Consider the following 19,916-nt stretch of genomic DNA (forward strand, 5'->3'; position numbering starts at 1 on the left):
ATTCTTTATTTGTCCATTTTTTTTTTGTATACGAGAGTCATGATACTACTTTCTAACTTTTTGAATAGAAACAGTTGTTTATTTTAACGTACTGTTTTCGAACCGTTGATTTGTAAGTCCAATCTATCACACAGTTTGTATAAGGATAACCATGAGAAAACCAAAAGGAAGCATTAAGCAAGTTTGTTGTGTCCTAGTATGAGACATATCAACAGTTTTTATCACATCCAAGACTGTACTAGTCATTGAATCCTTTAAGATCCTTTAGATAACAATCAACGAGTAAGTATACAGTGGATCTTTATTTTCAATTTCAATTAATTGATTATATATTACTAAAATTAGTTAGTCAATCACTTCATGATGTGAAATATACTCAAATTAAGTAAATGTTCACAAACCTCTCATCCTTATTTGGAAAAAAAAACTAAATTGCCTAATTACTCTTAACTTTTCAGGCACCTGACGACTGGCTTCATTTATGCATTGAAATAAATCATACAAGTAATAAACATTGGTAAGCAGTTACAAGTTTATTTTGTGCACAAAAATTAACTGTTTTCTTCTTCACAGTTAAAATCACCAGTTTATTTAAACTAGAACGTCATTGAAAACCTGGAAGCATTGAATACCTGTTTAGTCCTGGTATGGAAATCTTCAGCAATGCACATCCATGATATCGCATGCGGGACTCAAACTCAGAACGTTCGGTTGTTGTCATCTTGGCTATTCTTTAGATTTTGTTTTTACACGTTAGGTCATGCGATGCCATGAGTTACTGAATAGTTTTACGTAGCGTAACTATATACATGAAATAGGTTCTTAGTGAAATATACTTGATATATATTGGTGATAGTCATATTGTTGGGACGACTTCCGAGAGCTACAACGGAGCCTCCAAAGGCCCTAAAGGAGCCGAAAAGTTTACATCCAATCAGAACGTGACGGAGCATTCTAGAATATCAACGTGGCATGCTACTATCGGACAGTAGCATAACAAACCAGTCTTCTGATTTGCGACTATGAGGTTCTATACGGTCGAGTTCCGTAGTTGTATACCGTATTTTGCGTAAATCATGTAGCGAACTTAACACATCTTTGAATAAATTTATCAATATGAACTAATGTCTTTAATTGGAGATCCTACAAAAGTTATGAATAATTTTCACCATTGATTGACCTTTAGCTTGAGAACCAATAAAAAAGTATGCTGGAAAGTTGTTTAATCTTAGTTTAAAGTATGTTAATTGATGTTCATCGCCAGTGATTGAACCCATTAACTTCAGTTCTCACAGAGAATGCTTAGCATTTGGACCCACTGAGTTAGCAATTAATGATTTGTATTTCACGATAATACTTGATCATTATCCGCTTGTTTCACAGTTGGACTAGATCAGTAATTAAAGTTATAATTTTCTATTTATGAACTTTTCAATCAATTGTTCTATTTCCTTTCAATCATAGTGATTATTTTGTTCCGATTTCGTCATCACTTGTCACTTGGTTACCGGATCCATTAACTGGAAGATCGATTGCAGCTGGTTTAATTACATTACCAATGTTACAAAAATTAAATGTGTTTCACAGCTTATCACTACCACTTACAAATCAAGAAAGGATTGATGAGTTAAAGTTGTATTTATTAATCTCAAGTGGTATAAATCCATTTTGGGATAATGTGAGTTATTTTGATCGGTTTTGTTTATGTTAAGACTTCATAGCGTTTTTATTATTTTTTAAAAACATTCTTATACGGGCGTATGTCTTAAAAATGTAGGGTAATGTTATAACTTTTTCTCCTGTCAATTATCACGTGACAAAATTGCTAATCACAATACCGATTTCGATTATCTTGTCCCTGTGCTAAACCAATAATATGTTGGTCAGCACAAGCAACGCTCGCGCGCGAGAATGATAAATCATGGGTTCGAATCCCGCGAGGCGGGGTCGTGGATGCGCAGTGCTGAGGAGTCCCACAATAGGACGAAACGATCGTCTAGTGCTTCCAGGTTTTCCATGGTGGTTTAGCTTCAATTGACTCATGATCTCAACTATTGAAATAACTGCAATCTCCACCAAATCCCTTCTGATTACATATCAACTGATTCAACTAATCACTATTCTATTATTCTGTACATCTTTTATGGTTTACTGGTGATATTGTTGTTCTACGTATATAAAATACATCTGATATTTAAATAGAATTTATATTTAGTCCAATACATGATTAAACTCCACTTATATTTTGCACACTCTAGTCAATTAGTAACCACTACTTATCAGATATTTGAAATTGTTAGTTAGTTTATTGCCAATACCATGAAATTGAAATCGCTTCATATCTTTCTTTCTACGAATTAATTCTTTCTAATTCTTACTATGTCCTTATATGCAATCTTTCTTTTATATATTACAACCACTGAATTAACTACTTCTATGAATTTGGTATTCGTCTTGTTGTGCTAATGAGGTATGGCAAGTTGGACCGATGCATATATGTGCCCAGTCCTACGTTGCAACTAACTGACTGCCAATAACATTGTTTCCTCTAAAACTATACACAATGGCAATTAACTGTTGATGAATTTTAGTGGTCCTAAATTCGACTCCATTTGAATTGTATGAATGATTATTCTTGAAATATATATGTCGTCAATCCTTATATATAATCATAGACTTAAATCGCGTTAGTGAATAACGGAATTAAATAAGTCATATGATGAGAATGAAGTTTGAATACGTTTATCTCATACCATCGTTGATCTGGATAGAAGATGAGAAAAACGAGGCGAAATGGAAATGATGCGAAGTCGAGATGGTGAGTGAGCCAACTCAATTTAACCAAGCGTTACTCAATATTTTATAGTCTGACAAAAATAAATTACAGACATATGATGAGTAAGATAGGAAGTACACACACACACACACACACACACACACACACACACACGGTTACATCAATCAGTTAAGCGAATGATTAACAAGATGAAAATATGACTACTGGAGAAGAATGAATAAATTGGTTTTTCCGAAAGCTAGAATAACTTATGCGGGCTTGATATGAAACCCGACACCACAATTTAACAGATCAGAGTTTATATGTCCACCAGACTATGAATCCAATATTACAATACACTAGTAATCTTGAATTGAGGGCACTACACACTTTTATCAAACTACTGAGTTGATGAAATTTAACACTGTTTGTATATTGTACAGTTGTAAGTGATGCCTAAGTATATTGCTATGTAGTCTTAGAATAGAACAAAACAACTGTTCACTTTAACATGGTATTCAGTGGTTTTAAGAGTGATTTCATATATATGAACAACCTAACCTATCACTTACAGATCTAGACACTTTATTGAAATAGTCTATTTACTTGTTATTTATGCTTACAGTTATTTTTACAGACTATAAATGTACACTGGTTATTTACGTGTATTGTGTACATGTGAATGTATGTGTAAGTTCATGGGTGTTTGTGTGAATTGCGCAGTTTCTTGTCTCAACGTAAGGGTGTAAATCATATTACATTTTCATATAGTCCAAATTTAACTATCGAAAACATAACGCTATTATTTCATTTATTTAACCTAATTCTTGTGACTTCATTGTATGACCTTTTAGAAGTAGTGATTTTCATTTCATTGTGATATGATGAGGTCATTAATCAGTGTATTGAACGAGTTCTTTTCTTGTCTCTAATCTACTAGTTGATTTCATATCCAGAAACGTATGTGTTTGTTTAACAAATAATACTTAAACTGTTCGACATATTTAACAAAGTCTTTTGTTCTAACATTTTAACTTGAAGTTGACATAGCTAGCAACATTCTAACATATCTCTTCAATAGATATTCTGTAACAGTATTTAATGTTTGTCAGCTCTATGTTAATTCAATCATTGTAGGAGAGGTGGGATATCATTAAACACATGGCGATTTTTGTATTTTTTTTTCTAACTATTTTTTTTCATTTAATAATTGAATTCATGAGTCAATTGGAGCTAGACCACTATGGAAAACCTGGAAGATCTGGACGGTCATTTCGTCCTAGTACGGAATGCGCACCCACGATCCCACCTTACGAGATTCGAACCCAGAGCCTACCAGTTTCATTACTGAGGAGTCCCATACTAGGACAAAACGGTCGTCCAGTGCTTCCAGGTTTTCCAATATAGTTTAGCGTCAATTGACTCATGAATTCAACTATAAAATTACTAAAATCTCCACAAATCCCTTGCTGATAATATCAATAATCATTATAGTGTTAGACAAAAGCTTTCAAGCACGTATACTAAGGTTTATTGAAGCCTTGGCTATACGGAAATTGAAACCCCCTTTATGTGTTCAAAAACAATTTGTGCTTACACTTAACCTACCCTGGTATTACTGATTTATTAACCAGAGTGGTAATCACATTTATTTTTGTGTGCTTTATTATTTTTCCTTTGTTATGACTTACCCTTAACCTGTCTAGTTGACCTTTTAATTTTCATATATAAATGTTCTTAACAAGTATATGTGTGATCAGATTGTTCGAAATGTATTGCGCAAATATATCACATAATTCTGATAAACTACGTCTTCTCATTGCATTATCGGAATTTGTCAAAAGGACTAATTGTTTTAAATCATTATAGTATTTATCAATGCCTGTGAACACCTTTCCTACGTAAAACAGTTCAGTCACTACTGATAAAAAAAAGTTTTTTGATCTTTAAATGTTTACTGAAAATTAATACGAATAAGCTTAAGTTATCATTAACCTTTGTTTACTGTACTATAAGTCGGAAATTATGTACTAAGATCAATTCACTAGTACAACAACATTATTTATTTGAACACATAAATATTGGTACAAGAGGGCACCAAATATATATGCGCCACACAAAACAATGAGGACGGGAAGAGAAAAGGAAAAAAGGTAAGGAGCGCAAAGGAAAAAAAGAAGGACAATAACGATCAGATTAGTGTAAGGTAGTGTAGTAATAATAATAATAATGATAATAATAATAATAATAATAATAATAATAATAATAATAATAATGGGGGGAAACGGAAAGGTACAACCAGAAGAAATCTTTCAGTTAAGGAAGATACAACCATTTTTTTAATGAAGAAAGTAAAAGAAGATTACAGCAGGATCCCCACTGGCTTCTATTCTGAGCCATATCGGATAACGTCTCTAGCCACTATGTTGCACCATCTCTCGGACCCCAACCAGGGAGTCGTGAAGGACCAACACAAGCCAACTACCTCTCCGCTTTTTCCAACCAGTCCCAGTGTCGGCAAATAATGCACGACGTGGAATTCTCTGGGACAACATTCGGAGAACATGTCCAAGTCACCGAAGTCGGTGTTTCAAGATGGTGACATCAATTGAATTATCATCTCTGTGCCCGAACACACGATGCCGAACCTCTGCATTACTGATATGGTGTTGCCACTGGATGCCAGCAATCCTTCGGAGACAGCGATGATCAAACACAGAGAGTCTTCTAACATGCTCAACTCGGAGAGGCCAGGTTTCACAAGCATAGAGCAAAACTGCTCTCACCGACGCGTTGTAGATCCGACCTTTTACAGCCAGACTGACATCACGAAGGCGCCAAAGATGGCCCAGATTGGCATAAGCCGCTCTGGCTTTCACTATACGTGCATTGATCTCATCACTCAAACCCCCACCAGCACTTATGCAGCTACCCAGATACACGAACTTCTCGACTACTTGTATCTGCTCACCATCCAGGGTGAGTACAGGATTAGAATCCTGCCAGTCTTGTAGAAGTACTTTGCACTTCGAAGGTGCAAAGCACATACCATACCTACGGACACTGATTGCCAACTGATTGAGTGCGGATTGCATAACTTGGGCATTATCGCACAGTAAGACAATATCATCCGCATACTCAAGGTCGAGAAGTCTTTCTCCAGGCAACAGATCCACACTGCCATTACTTACATCCATCAGAGCTGTTTCGAGAATGTCATCGATGGCAAAGTTGAAGAGAAATGGTGAGATTGGGCAACCCTGCCTAACCCCACTGCTCGAATTGAACAATGGAGAAAGGTGGTTGTATGCCCTCACTCTATCTGAGATGTTTGTATATAGGGCCTTTAGGATGTTAATAAACTTCTCAGGCACACCCTTCTTCAACAGACAATTCTAGAGAGCAGTCCTGTCCAATGGATCGAAGGCAGCCCTGATGTCAAGAAACACTACGATTGTTGGCCTTTGATAATTATGGCGGTGTTCTAACATTTGGCGGAGGGTGAAGATATGATCAATACATCCTCGACCAGAACGAAACCCAGCCTGCTCCTCGCGAGTCAATCTTTCTCGGGTTTTGAACAACCTACGAAGTATGACGGAAGCCAATAGCTTTGACGCAATCGGAAGTAGACTTATCCCCCGATAGTTGTTACAGGAACGACGTGAACCCTTTTTAAAGATAGGGACAACTATCGACTCATTCCATGACGTTGGTACACTCTCTAGTTCCCAAACCTTTGTAAACAGCGTCGTCAGTTCCTTAGTCAGAAAGTCACCACCATCTTTAAAAAGAGCCGGAGGTAAGTCATCTGGGCCAGGTGATTTGTAACGTTTCAAGAATTGGAGTTCCTTGCGGACGTCCGCCTCATTTAGTGGATCAGTCGTCCCCGGCCATGGAGGGTAGGACAGTCTGACAGGTGTTGCCGGAGCAGCAGGCTAGTTGAACTTCCCTTCGAAAAATTCTGCCCATCGTCCAAGACGTCGATGGATGTTAGTGATTGGCATCCCATCATCCTCGCAGATTGTTTCACTCACACCAGACTTCTTGCTGCCAGTGGCCCGGATGAGTTGGAAGAGCCTCCGGTAATTACCAGATGCAGCTGCTGCTTCCAGCTCATTAGCACGCTTCGACCACCAGGCTTCTCGGTCCTTACGCAAGCTTTGCCCAATTTCCTTACGTAACATCCTTCGTTTGTGGTCAAACTCACGGTCACCCGGAGTAGACCAACGGGCTTCAATGAGTTGTAAGGAACCATAAGAAATCCAGTGCTTATAAGTGGGATGTTTCGCGAAGCCGCAAGCGGCTTCTTTGATCTTAAAAGTTCGTATAGCTAAATATTAATTAATACAACTGACCTTATTAGTGTTTAACAGTACAATCGACATAAAAACTTATTACGTCAGATATAGGCCTATAAATTTGTACTGAATACAATTAATATTTCAATGACTTGTCAAAAATAATAACACTTTTGTAACGTTTAGTTGTTGCGGGTTTACTATTGAAAAGTACCCAAATCTTACGAATATGTACATAGAATTTTTTTAATGTTCGTCCATTATATTTAACAAAGAAAACCGATGATTCTAGACGTTATAAATTCACAATTGATTAATCACTCGGTGGTGATCAATTTCAGGTCCTTCTTAGTGCAGATCGAATGCTATCGACTAAGTTGCAATGTGGCCACTAGTCTAGGTGACTCGACATTGCGTGCACTATGTTGAGATAGAATGGTGGTTGAAGGTAGTCAACAGGAAACCCTGGACCCGGGTTTCTTGCTACTTGGCACTCGTCAGCAAGGTGTACCTGTGGAGCTGGTTGACACGGGATCGAATCCGTCAGGGAGCACAAGTTCCCTCAAGATAACAGGTACATCTTGCTGACGAGTACCAAAGAGCACGAAACTCGGGTCCAGGGTTTCCTGTTGACTACCTCCAATCACCACTCTATCTCAACGTTATAAATAAATGATATTTGCGATGTCATTTACAAATGACATTCAGTAAGTTAGTGATTTTAATCAGACGGCGTCATACAAATCATTCGCTATCATTAATATTACGTAACAAAAAACTGACCGCATACTCACCAAACACAATAATTGATTTATATTACTGCATACATAGAGAAATTTTCTTACCACCTTAACTACATAGAATGGACAATGTGTAGTTCGAAACAATTTTTTACTTTTAATAGATTAGTAAAATAACTCAGTTACAATCTAACGTTTATTATTATTATTCTTAATTTAGGAAAGTGTAAAAGTTTATTCATTCACCGATCCTTAACGGTTAGCATAACTATCACATACCTTATTCATTATCTTATCATGATGATTTATATTATACGTTCACACTTGCATAACTGTGTTAAAATAAATCACAGTAATACTACAATGTAAATCAGTTTATTACTTGTGCAATAAACATGTTATTACATTTCCTAGTTCAGTAATCATTATTATCAACTAATAAAAACAGTAATCAGTTTTTCCCCAGTTTTCATTTAGTGATATATAAATATATTATTCGTAAATTGGTTGAAGTAAGATATTAACACGATTGGATGTCGGTTCAGTAGTCTAGAGGTTAATCATTTACGTGCGAGACCGATAGGCGCTTGTGACTCACCCCTCCACCGTTGATGAGAAATTTCAGGGTGTGATTATCATTATAACTGTAACCATGATATAACATCTCTTCTATAATTCATAGTATTTGTACATTACTTTACTCGAATGATTGTAACCCATCAACCTTAATAAATGGTATATTTGTGAACCCTACATTTTATGTTAACCTTCCAATCTCTATTAACTAGTAAATTAAAAAAAAATTAAGGCATGATCCACTTGATCTCAATCTTTTTTTTAACTTCATAATTTGAATCATTTTTGCTGATTAGCGATTTTTTAACGAGTTAGTTTTCTACGAGATGGGGTCGTTAAACTCACACCCAATCCTCCTCCTTTATCCGGGCTTGGGGACCGGCAGTAGCCACAGAGGGTCTCCAGGCGAAGTTTTTTTTAAACTTTATAACACTGGACAATTTAAAGGCTACATTTTTTGCGTATATCTCAGTAGTCAACCAGTATATGTATATTGCGTATTTTGATGCAATATTTGTAAATTTTACTCATGGTAATCTCAAATATTTTTAGAGTTATGAAGGTGGTTTTTATTCTCCGGTCTCCTACATAGTGAAAGGATACTTCTTAAGGTACTTGAATAAGAAAATTGTTTACGAGTGATCTTGATGACCTATGAATGTCGTATCAGTGTCCTACCAAATAACTGTTTGTGGCCTATCACACACGATTTAGTTGAGTTAGCTTCGTTATCTTAAAGCTTAGCCGTCGACGATCGAATCCTAAACGAAAGGTGATGTTTACTATTTTAAAGGTTAATCTCCTCTACCACCATTTCTACAGATGCATATTGTCTATGGGAAATATGTTACTGACTTCATAGTTTTATATTTTCAGCTTAAGGCTCTATCGTTACCCTACCAACTAGATTAACGTGGTATGACCTAAATAATTGAATGTCCTGGTCAATATAGTCCGATGACTACATCATGATAGCAGACGTAATCGGGTTTATTAAAAACTGCAATGCATTAAAAAGTTATACAGTGGAAAAAATTATTCTCTCAATGATCATATTTGTGCATAACAAAGATTCACTAACTAATCATTTGATGGATATGGAGTATTGACACTTGTTTAGAAAAGTTGTTTATCTCATCAAGTTGTACACTAATTGTTTACAATACTGACTAAAATGGTATTACCAGTTATTAGACAACTATCTTTTTTTCCAATATATAAACTAATAAGTATTAGTTAAACAAGTTTGTTATCTGTATCAATTCAGTACACACATGATGCGCATAGGCCAATGAAGATTGATAAAAATTTAGTCTGGACTATCGAAAACAGAATCATTTAAACTCTTATTAACACCTTACTTTTCGAATAGTTTTGTTGTTTCATTGATTGAGTTAACTCAGTAGATAATGTGTTTGAGTTAAATGCAAGAGGTATTAGATTCGAGTCCTGAATTTACTGGATTCCACTACTAACTATAGCCTATCTATTCTATTGAGAAATCGTTACCTAACGCTCTTTGAATATTATTTAACACATAAGATAATGTATTGAATTTTCCTAACAAATTCACTCGATCAGTGAGCGGTTACGTAACGACTAAAAGATGACTTCAGAACTGAAAAAAATAATTTAACTAGTTAAATGTAAGTTGTAGGATTAGAAAAATCGGAAAGGATTATTAACTTACCTTTTGATTTTGATGATGATGAATAGTCTAAATAAAATGTTTGATGTTGTACAGATAGAATATGTTACTATTTTTCTAATAAGTAGTATACTTTGTATCTGTAGCTTTTTCTTATAACTTGATTTCGAATGTTTATCCGAGCAATACTTGGTTTATAGTGTTGTGCGTTTTATGTTGGTTAGTTTATTCACCAAGATTCCGCTAACATTTTATACACCATTCAACAATGCTTACTTATACTATCAGAGCTAAAAAACCCTTTACCACTTAGTCACTTGACATTGTATATCCTACTCATAACAAGAATATCATCAGTTCGGTGTACTGATAGATTTTAAATACCCACTACTGAGATACTTTAACCTTCAGTTGATGTTAACTAGCAGTCAGATATACGTTCACATCTGCCTATGTATCTAGTAGTATCATCTGCGTCGGGTAGAGATAAGTATCTACCTCAGTACTATGGAAGATGGTCGTGCAATTTTGTGGATTGGTTGAGGTTAGACATTAACACAGTTGGATGCCGACTCAGTGGTCTAGAGGTCAAGCGTTCGCGTGCGAGACCAGTAGGTCCTGGGTTCGAACCCTGCGAGCGGGATCGTGGATAAGCACTGCTCAGGAGTCCTACATTAGGACCAAACGGCCATCCAGTGCTTTCAGGTTTTCAATGGTGGTCTAACATCAGTCGGTTCATGATCTCAATCAGAAACATAATCATCTCCACAATCCTATACTGAAAAGTGTTATCATTTACAATGGTAACTAAATGTTTATTCTAGTTTTATCCCACAACTTCTTACATTTCTTTTGTACGCATTTATAGATGACAATCTTGTTTGATACATTCGATAATGCTACTGAACGAATTCATTCAAATCTACCATATTATCCAAGTATATCATCCTATTTTGGTGAAAATTCCATAATAACTTTCAATCCTAATATAACAGGAGTATTTCATCGTTTTTATTTACCGAATAAAAATTATTATCTAAGCTCATCTACAATTGGACCAAATTTATTGATTAAACGAACAAATTGTTCTGCTGATAAAAGTAAGTCTTTTTTTTTTGTTTGGTAAAAATAGTATTTTTACTATAGAAGGATTTGTGGAGATTGTATAATTTTTATATTGTTTAAATCTGGAAGCACTGGATGGCTGTTTGATTCTATCATGGGACTCCTCAGGAGTCCCAAATGCCCTGGTACGGCCGAGAGTGGAGAGAGTCCGCTCTCCCTCTCCAAATGCTCTCACATGGCCACGCGTATATAGCCTCTGCCAGGGAAGTCCTACTCACTGCCTTCTCGTGGCGGGGGTGTTGTTAATGAAAATGAGAGGACGGAAAGCGAATGTTCGGCGCTTTAACCGGATTCCAAACCAATGGTGCACATGGGCTCCAGTATCCTGCGGGAACAAATGGCGTATGAACCAATCGTTGGTCACCGGCTTCCATGGGACTGCATCTCCTTACGATGCTCTACTGCCTTGTGGGTCAGACCTGTAGGTCGAAGGCTCGGGGAGTGGCCCCCTAAGAAAACCACCTGCTTCGGTTTGAGCACACGGTCAGTATCACAGCCCTCACACATATCGAATGAGATTTGTGTGGCGTATTTGTATTTGGTGCTTCTTTGTAACAATATCTATGTGTTGAAATAAATAAATAAATAAACTCCTCAGGAGTGCAAACTCATGTTACTGCATTCAGGTACAGAACCCAAGATTTTCGATCTCATTCGCTTGTGCTTAGATTCAAGACCACTTAGCTTAGGCCCAATAAATTATGTATATTGGTCTAACTTCAATCAATTTAATATCATGAATAGTTTCAAGATGAAACGCCTTTGCGTCGAGTTAGAAGCTATGACCAGTGATGTTCAGTCATGTCGGATGTGATATGGCTATCCGCCGCAGTCAATGGATGAGGGTTATGCAAAATCATTCATTGATTGAAGTTTTCTGTGTGCATCGCTGGATTCCGACTATATGATCCAGAGAGTAAAGCGTTTACGTCCGAGAATGAAGATTCCAGTTCCGATTCCCTGGTGTGTGGTCGTAGACATGTACTTCTGTAGGGTCCAATACCAGGACAAAAAGGTCGTTCATTGCTCCTAGGTTGTCAGTGGAGGTATGACTTAAATTAGTTTGTGATATAAATTATGAAAATAATTATTTGCCCATAGTGTTTTTGTTAAAAATTTGTCGAAATTCTAAAGAGTATTTTCAGAAATATTTGGACATTAAATAACTGAATAAAACGATATCAGATATGAATATTGGACAGTTTGTCCAATAAAAAAAAATATAAAAACTGATGGTTCCAAGTATTCTAGTTTCGACTATTAGTTAAGTAGAGTAAATAAAGGTATTAAAACATTATTTTTTTTATCAAGGAAACTAATAATACTTTTATTGCTAAGGGCTTGAATATTCATCATGAGAGAATCAGGAAATTAAAACTGGGGTTTGAAAGGTCAGCATGATAAAATAAAATATTGAAATTGAGATGAAATGTAATTAGGAGGATCATCGAAATAGAAATTATCCAATCGAGGGTAAAAGATTCATAGAGAAGATAAAAGGCGAAGAATATCGTTGTAAAGGAAGTATGAAGAAGAAAGAAAGTTATGAAACATTAGGATCATAGTAAAAGAAGATGTTGTACCAATTTCTTTTGAACACATAATTCTGATTTCTCTAGATGTCGAGCTATTACTTCGGTAATGTATAAAAGATTTAAAATAACTGCCTTTGGCAACCTTGTACATTTACCTTGTAGATGACTTTGAACTCAGAGTCCGCTCTTATTAAGTGACCTGTGTTCACAAGGTCTTTGATTATTGAGCTTTTTATTGAACCGTTTCATCCTCCTTTTAGTGAAGCCAGGTAATCTTCTTGAATTCTTTTGAATAAAGTACGTATTGAACGACCTATATACCTGGCTTTACATGAGTAGGTAAATTGATAAATTTCAATAGCTGATATCATGAGTCAACTGAAACTAGATCACTATGGAAAACCTGGTTGCCGGCTCAGTGGTCTAAAGGTTAAGTGTTCGTGCGCGAGACCGATAGGCCCTGGGTTCGAATCTCGTGAATCGGGATCGTGGATGCACACTCCTGAGGAGTCCCACGGTAGGACGAAACGACCGTCCAGTGCTTCCAGGTTTTCCATGGTGGTCTACTTTCAATTGGCTCATGATCTCAACTATTAAAATTTCTATAATATCCTCAAAACTCCCTTCTGATACAAATTGATAAATGAATATAGAGTTGGTTAGATGAAACCATCAGTACTCAAAAATCGCCGATTCAGAACATTATACTTGGATAAATCACAATCTTCTATCATGTACAGTCACTCAGCAACAACGTCGAAATTCGTACGTACTTACATCAGTTTGAGTTGCCATACCATATTAGCACATAGATGCAATTGTCAATTCAAATCCCGTAAAGGGTAGAGGTAGTAAAACTATAAGCAGTAATCGGAAACATTAGGGTTTGAAGATGTTATTCAAGGAGTATAATACAGTGAAATAAATTTGGAAAGAGAAAAAAAGGGACATGAAGAATTCAGAAGATTTGAATTTGGGTGTACACAAAGAGTAGATGCACCTGCGCCATTGCAAACAATTTTGAGCCATGTCATTCAAGGTCTCTAACTATCGGTTTCACTACTTCATCAATTGATTTCCCATCTTTACCTAGTACTCGTTTCCTAATAACTACATTACTTACTCGATGGTCCCAGGATATACGAGCAATGCTTCGAAGACACCTATGATCGGATAGTAGTAACCTACGAATATCCTCTAATCTTACTGGCCATGTTTCATTGCCATATCATGTACACTCTCTGACTGATTGCATTACGTTAAATAACAATCGACAGATCTCAAGAAACATCAAGAAACCTGAAATTAATCAATCGATTTGATGCATTTTTCATATTGATCTATACACAGTAATTACTAATCGAAATTGATATTACTATTTTATTAATATTAGGGATATAATATTTTATTCATTTATATTTATATTTATCTTTTAAAATGTAATAGGATTTATGGGAATGGTTACTTTGAATACAATTTGGTGTAATTATTTTCATTATGTTACAATTGAGTAAGTTAAAAGAAGAAATTTAATAAGTTTTACTAATTGAACGCTAGATTTGGTTCCTAAGCTCTTTTAATAACCCTCAAGCTAAAATCTATACAGTGACTTGAACATAAGAGAAAAGGTGTGAAATATGTTAGAAACACTTTACTCCAAAGGTTCGTTTTAATTCAGAAAATATAGGGTTTTTTGTAAGTAATGATGGATAGTGGCTAACAGTGGAATCCAGGACGCGCGTTTCTTCCCATTTGGGACTCGTCAGCTGGATGTACCTGCATCTCAGAGTTGATGTTCACTCTTGGACTCGAACCCAGTACCATTCGCCTCAAACACCATCGCGTTATCCACTCAGCTTGTGAATTAAGGCAATATCGAGGTATACGCACAGTATGCACATATGCCAATAGCAGTCTTAAACCTCAATGGGAAGATACAAGCCAAACAATGCCAAGTGAATATAGGGTTTTTATAGTATTTTAGATATCCTTGGGTTTCCTGAAAATTCCGGAATGCTACTAAACATAGTAAGCAGTATAAGTAATCATTCAATCAGAAACACGACATAGTATTTTTCATTTTTAAGATAGTTCTGGCAAAACTTCTAGTCAACGCTGATTGAATAAGATGCTTCTCAATATTTTCAGAGCCTTGAGTTTTTCTTCGAGGAGTATTCTGGATCTCACCAACGAATAACTTTTCCAATTCTATTTTCATTATTTTATATTTATTGTTTCTTCTATATGAAAGAAGTTATCAGCGAAGATTTTTTTTAGCATAGATGGATGATTTTAATGAGCTTTTATTTTTTGAGTTAGATGATTTAGTCGTAGAGTTTTCATTATTCTTCTTCTGAACAACTTCATTAGCAGAAATGTCTAGTAGAAGTCTATCAATTATTTTAATCCAATACTATGAGTATTCTTTTTAATTTTGATTCACATGAAAATGGATGATGATTTTACAGTAAAAGTAAACTGTATTGATAAACTTATCGAATTTATAATAACAGTTTTTATTGCGATCTTAAATTATCTGTGTATTCTAAGCTACCAAGTGCATTTTGTTAGTTGGATAGATCAACATTTGTAAATTTAAACGATGAGACTGTTATATCTAACAAAATATCCACAAAATGCAACAACTGGACAGTTCTGACGAATATCGTTTTTGGTTAACATATCTAATAACAGTTCATCATAGGCTCTAGCTCTATCAGTAATGTTCAATTCGAGAGCTAATACCAGGTTGTCATACTTCTTTTGTATGTTCATTAATGGTGGACGCTGTCACTTCATATCTCTGCTTCGGTCTGGGCACTCGGGCAGTATCGCAGCCCACACACAAATCATGTGAATTGTGTGGTGCATATGTATCCGGTGCATATTTGTATCAATATTTATACGTTCAAATAAATAAATAAACACAACTCTTAATCAACAGAGTTAAACTGTATCTTAAATTCAAGGAATCTGAATATAGTTTGGTGTTGAAAAGTACATCGATGGTTTTATCACAATAGTGATCATCACAATCAATATGATCAGAATAAGTTTCACTGAACATCTTCAATTGATAAAAAAAATATGAAATTTCATCCTTAATACTTTATATCTCAATACATTACAGAAAGAATGAGATATTATCTTTTATCTGATTACTAAGAACTTTTCAATCTATCCAAAATGGTCAAGTGATTTATGCTGTAAGGTAGTGGTTAAAGATAGTCGACAGAAAACCCAGTTTGACCTAGTGTTCGTGGTATTTGAAACTTCTTGGTGAAGTTACATTTGTCATCTTGACCGAATTGCTACTTCCTTGTGAATTTAATCTCATGTCACCCAGTTTCATAGTCAGAGACATGGTCACATTGCAACTGGATTGATAGAATTTGATCAGCGCTAAACAGAAAAAACTTGATATACACATTATCCATACTACTCAATAATGAATTGATTGTTAATGATTTATACTGATTGTTTTAACAGGAAGATGTACTATTTAGTAAAGATTGTTTAGACCAAATTGTAATATTAACTAAAATATGATAAAAGACACGGTTCTGTCTCATTTATGAAAACAATGATCTTATTAAACAAATATGGATACTGGCTAGCACTGGAATTCACGACGCGCGTTTTGTTCTATTTGGGACTCGTCAGCTGGATGTACCTGCGTTTCCGGGTTGGCGTTCATTCCGGGAGTCGAACGCAGTGTCGTTCACTCCAAACACCATCGGGTTATCCACTTAGCTACTGAGTCGTGATAGCCACCTGCTTGTGCAATGGGTTGAAGTTTAAATTCACCTGGTGTTGTTTTTGCTTGTATCTTCCCATTGATGTTTAGGACTGCAATTGATCAGTCTCTTATTGACCTGCGTGCATCCTGTGCGAATTGCTTCGATAAAGTCACAAGCCTTATAAGCAAGGATGGATAGTGGCTAGCAGTGGAATCCAGGACGCACGTTTTGTCCTGTTTAGAACTCGTCAGGTAGATGTACCTGCATCCTAGAGTTGATGTTCACTCCGGAACTCGAAGGTACAAGCAAAAATAACACTAATTTCATTATCGTCGTTTAGAATATTGATGAATAAGAATTCTTGAAATAATTTATCAGTATACATTTGACAATTAAATTTACTTGTTAGGAAGAGCTTCAGAACAAATTATATTTCCTTTATGATTTCTTAAACAAAGGAGCAGATGAGTCTGGTGATAAAGGGCATATTAAAAAAAGTTCAACCACATGGTAATATGAACATTTGTTTTTAGATTTGGATTCATTTGTTATCAGCAAAATCTGGTTGAGCGCCTTTCAAATAGAACTAGGATGACATCATAAACAATGAACTAGAGTTTATTCATAATATGTTGATTAAAACAGGGTTACGTTGAAGGTTTTTTGAAGAAATATGTATATATATTGAATAGGAACGTAATGAGATCGTCGATTGGTCAGAAGCCGATCTTTCTTAATCTAGTAACTACTAAGTTAGTATTGAAGACTACTATCTAGCTTCATTAAACTATGTACTGAATCACATTAAATACTTGTACGCACAATCCACCTTAAGAGCGAATATGTTTTGTAACTGAGTTTAAGGAACTATCTTAAATTTGCTCTATGGTGGGATAATATATCTTCTAAATAACTTCAAGCATTTTAAGAATCAAATAATGACAATTTTCACTTTGTCAATGATAACATATACATTATCTATCATTGCACTTTGAATTTCGCGCGAAATATTTGAGGTGTTGTCTTCATTCTGATTGGTTAACTTACGGTAATCAGTGTGTGAATAGTCCACTACGGTGCTTGGTACCTGTGTGGTTGCGCCACAGGATTGAGGTGTTCTAAAGGTAGTCAATAGGAGACCCTAACCAAACTAGGTTTATTGTTGATTGATTCTCGTTAGCATATTTGTTATAACTTGTGGCTTTGTGATCTATTATTATATATAACATAATGATACCGCCAATTAGAGAAACAGTGATTTATCGACCGGACCAATGACGCATAAACATGTACGAGGAGTCTAGAGTCCTTATTGGTCCTACTTCCTGTCTAGCCCTGCCTATTAGAGACCAGAACACCAATTTCAGCCTCATGGATATAAATCACGTATTTCAATCATACTAAGTTCATATACTAACCAGACAAACCACATCGTACCATAAATTAGGAAACAGCATCTGTACAAGATTTAACCAAAAGTGGTTGTGAATGTGGTAGACTGTAATTAATAGACTGGGCATAACTTAAAAATGGTAAATCGTATAATAATCATCTATGGGTCAAAGTAAAGCTTATAATAAGAGGAATATGAATATGAATAATTTAGTTACTTAACAATTATACAATAAGAATATATGTATAGTATTAGTCCAAAAATAGATCCCAACAGTTACCACCATTCATTATGCTCATCAGAATATAATAGTTACTTTTCATATTATCAACTTAAATGATATTTTTTTCTTTCTTTATAGAAATGACAAAACAGAAATATCTTTTCAACTTCCAATATCATCGATATCCTTTTCAAATTATTTAAAAGAATCTCCTTCATTTATTGATTTCTATTTGGATCCAAATTGTGTTTATGAAGTGTCTTTTTATTATTCTCTAATTAGTTGGTTTTCTCAAGTAAGTAATCCAGTAGATGTTTAATTTATTATTAATGAGGTATTTATGTTTGTATGAATATGATTATTTTACATCTCTGTGGTTTACGTCTTTGAGATTGGTCGAAATCTTTTATTTACCTACTTACGTCTGTTAGTCCTCGTGGAGGAGTATAGGCCATCCACTAGCACTCTTCATCTAACCCCGTCCTAGGCAATCCTTTCCAGCTCTTTTCATTTGTTATTCATCCTTTTAATATATGCTTCTGTTTCCCGACGTAATATGTTCTTTGGGCTTCCTCCTTTCCACTTCCCTCCAAGATTCCAAGTTAGGACTTACCTCGTGATGCAGTTTGATGATTTCCGTAATGTATGTCCTATCCATTTCCATCGTCTTTTCCTAATTTCCTCTTTAGCTGGAAGCTGGTTTGTCCTTTCCTACAGTAGACTGTTACTGATGGTATCCGGCCAAAGAATGTTGAGTATCTTGCGTAGACAACTATTTATAAATACTTGTATCTTATACTTTATACTCTTAATTATCAAAGTTATCTACAATATTCTTAACAACTGACACGTTTTTGAAAATGCACACTACGTCGTAGCTAGTACATTTTTACCTCAAATTTTGAACTAATACCCGAGTGATATTTGTCTAGTGTAAAAGCAGTTAATGGGGGAGGGAGTGTAGACACAATCGACGAAATATCTTTTAAATTATATACGAAACTGCGTGATATGATCAGTTAGTTAAAATTAACGTGTATGCATAAATTCAAGTTATCACGCTATATTAGTACAGTGAGATGAAATTATCATAAGAAATGCTAGAGTAGAAAAAGTAGTATTTGTATCAGTAGTATTAGTAATACAAGCAAAAACTTAGCATAAGTAATATAGTCCAAGAAAAAAGAATGAATCTTAGTTATAAAAAGTGAAAGGCAATTTTTAAACTCAGGATCTAAGGATAGACAATGAACGGATTCATGTATGTTACAGTGACCAATTCTGTCCCATGTTAATTTCTCTAACCAGTGATCGTGGTTATCACTCGGACCTTAAACAGGCATTCTACTACACTTACGTGCATAGGTCATCTTATCAATCAATGACTTTATCAAGTGATGTTATGTCTTAATTTGACTGTTCCTAACTTTATCTCATACTACTTCTACACCGGCAGATATTTCCCGTCAGGTTAAGCAGTGATTTAGCACACTTAATTCATGTCCTAACCACCTCATTCAGTTGATGACGATTCACAGCCTCATTAATTAATTGCTTGCTTATAACTTCAGTGTTACTTATTCATTAGTCCCCATATACTCCAGAAACAATTTGAACCCAACTATAATCCGATTCTTGTAACCTACAATTATAGTATATTTTTAAGGCCAACACTATAATGTAGAATAGGATGAACTACTATTCAATATACTCGTCCTTTGGTTGGTAAATAATCTTCCCACGTACGTCACAAATGATGTAAGTTGACCAAAGTTAGTTGAAGTTTTTATCAGTGCCAATATTTCGTCAAACATCAACCCGCCAAGGTTTATTTCCCAAAGTATGCTACTTATTAGATT

At 35.3% G+C, this 19,916-nt stretch overlaps 1 protein-coding gene across 2 annotated transcripts in view; it reads left to right on the plus strand.

Annotated features, from left to right (window-relative positions):
* MS3_00008866 (uncharacterized protein) overlaps nt 1-19,916 on the plus strand; it is a 79,586-nt gene that overhangs the window by 27,819 nt on the left and 31,851 nt on the right. For both annotated transcript variants that reach the window (XM_051217210.1, XM_051217209.1), the window contains 5 exons: nt 459-517; nt 1,465-1,678; nt 10,910-11,141; nt 14,148-14,211; nt 18,196-18,352. In XM_051217210.1, the coding sequence (XP_051065859.1) occupies nt 459-517; nt 1,465-1,678; nt 10,910-11,141; nt 14,148-14,211; nt 18,196-18,352 (726 nt within the window). The remainder of the gene's footprint in view (nt 1-458; nt 518-1,464; nt 1,679-10,909; nt 11,142-14,147; nt 14,212-18,195; nt 18,353-19,916) is intronic.

Source organism: Schistosoma haematobium, chromosome 6 (assembly GCF_000699445.3).
Source record: "Schistosoma haematobium chromosome 6, whole genome shotgun sequence".
Classification (NCBI taxonomy): Eukaryota; Metazoa; Platyhelminthes; class Trematoda; order Strigeidida; family Schistosomatidae; genus Schistosoma; species Schistosoma haematobium.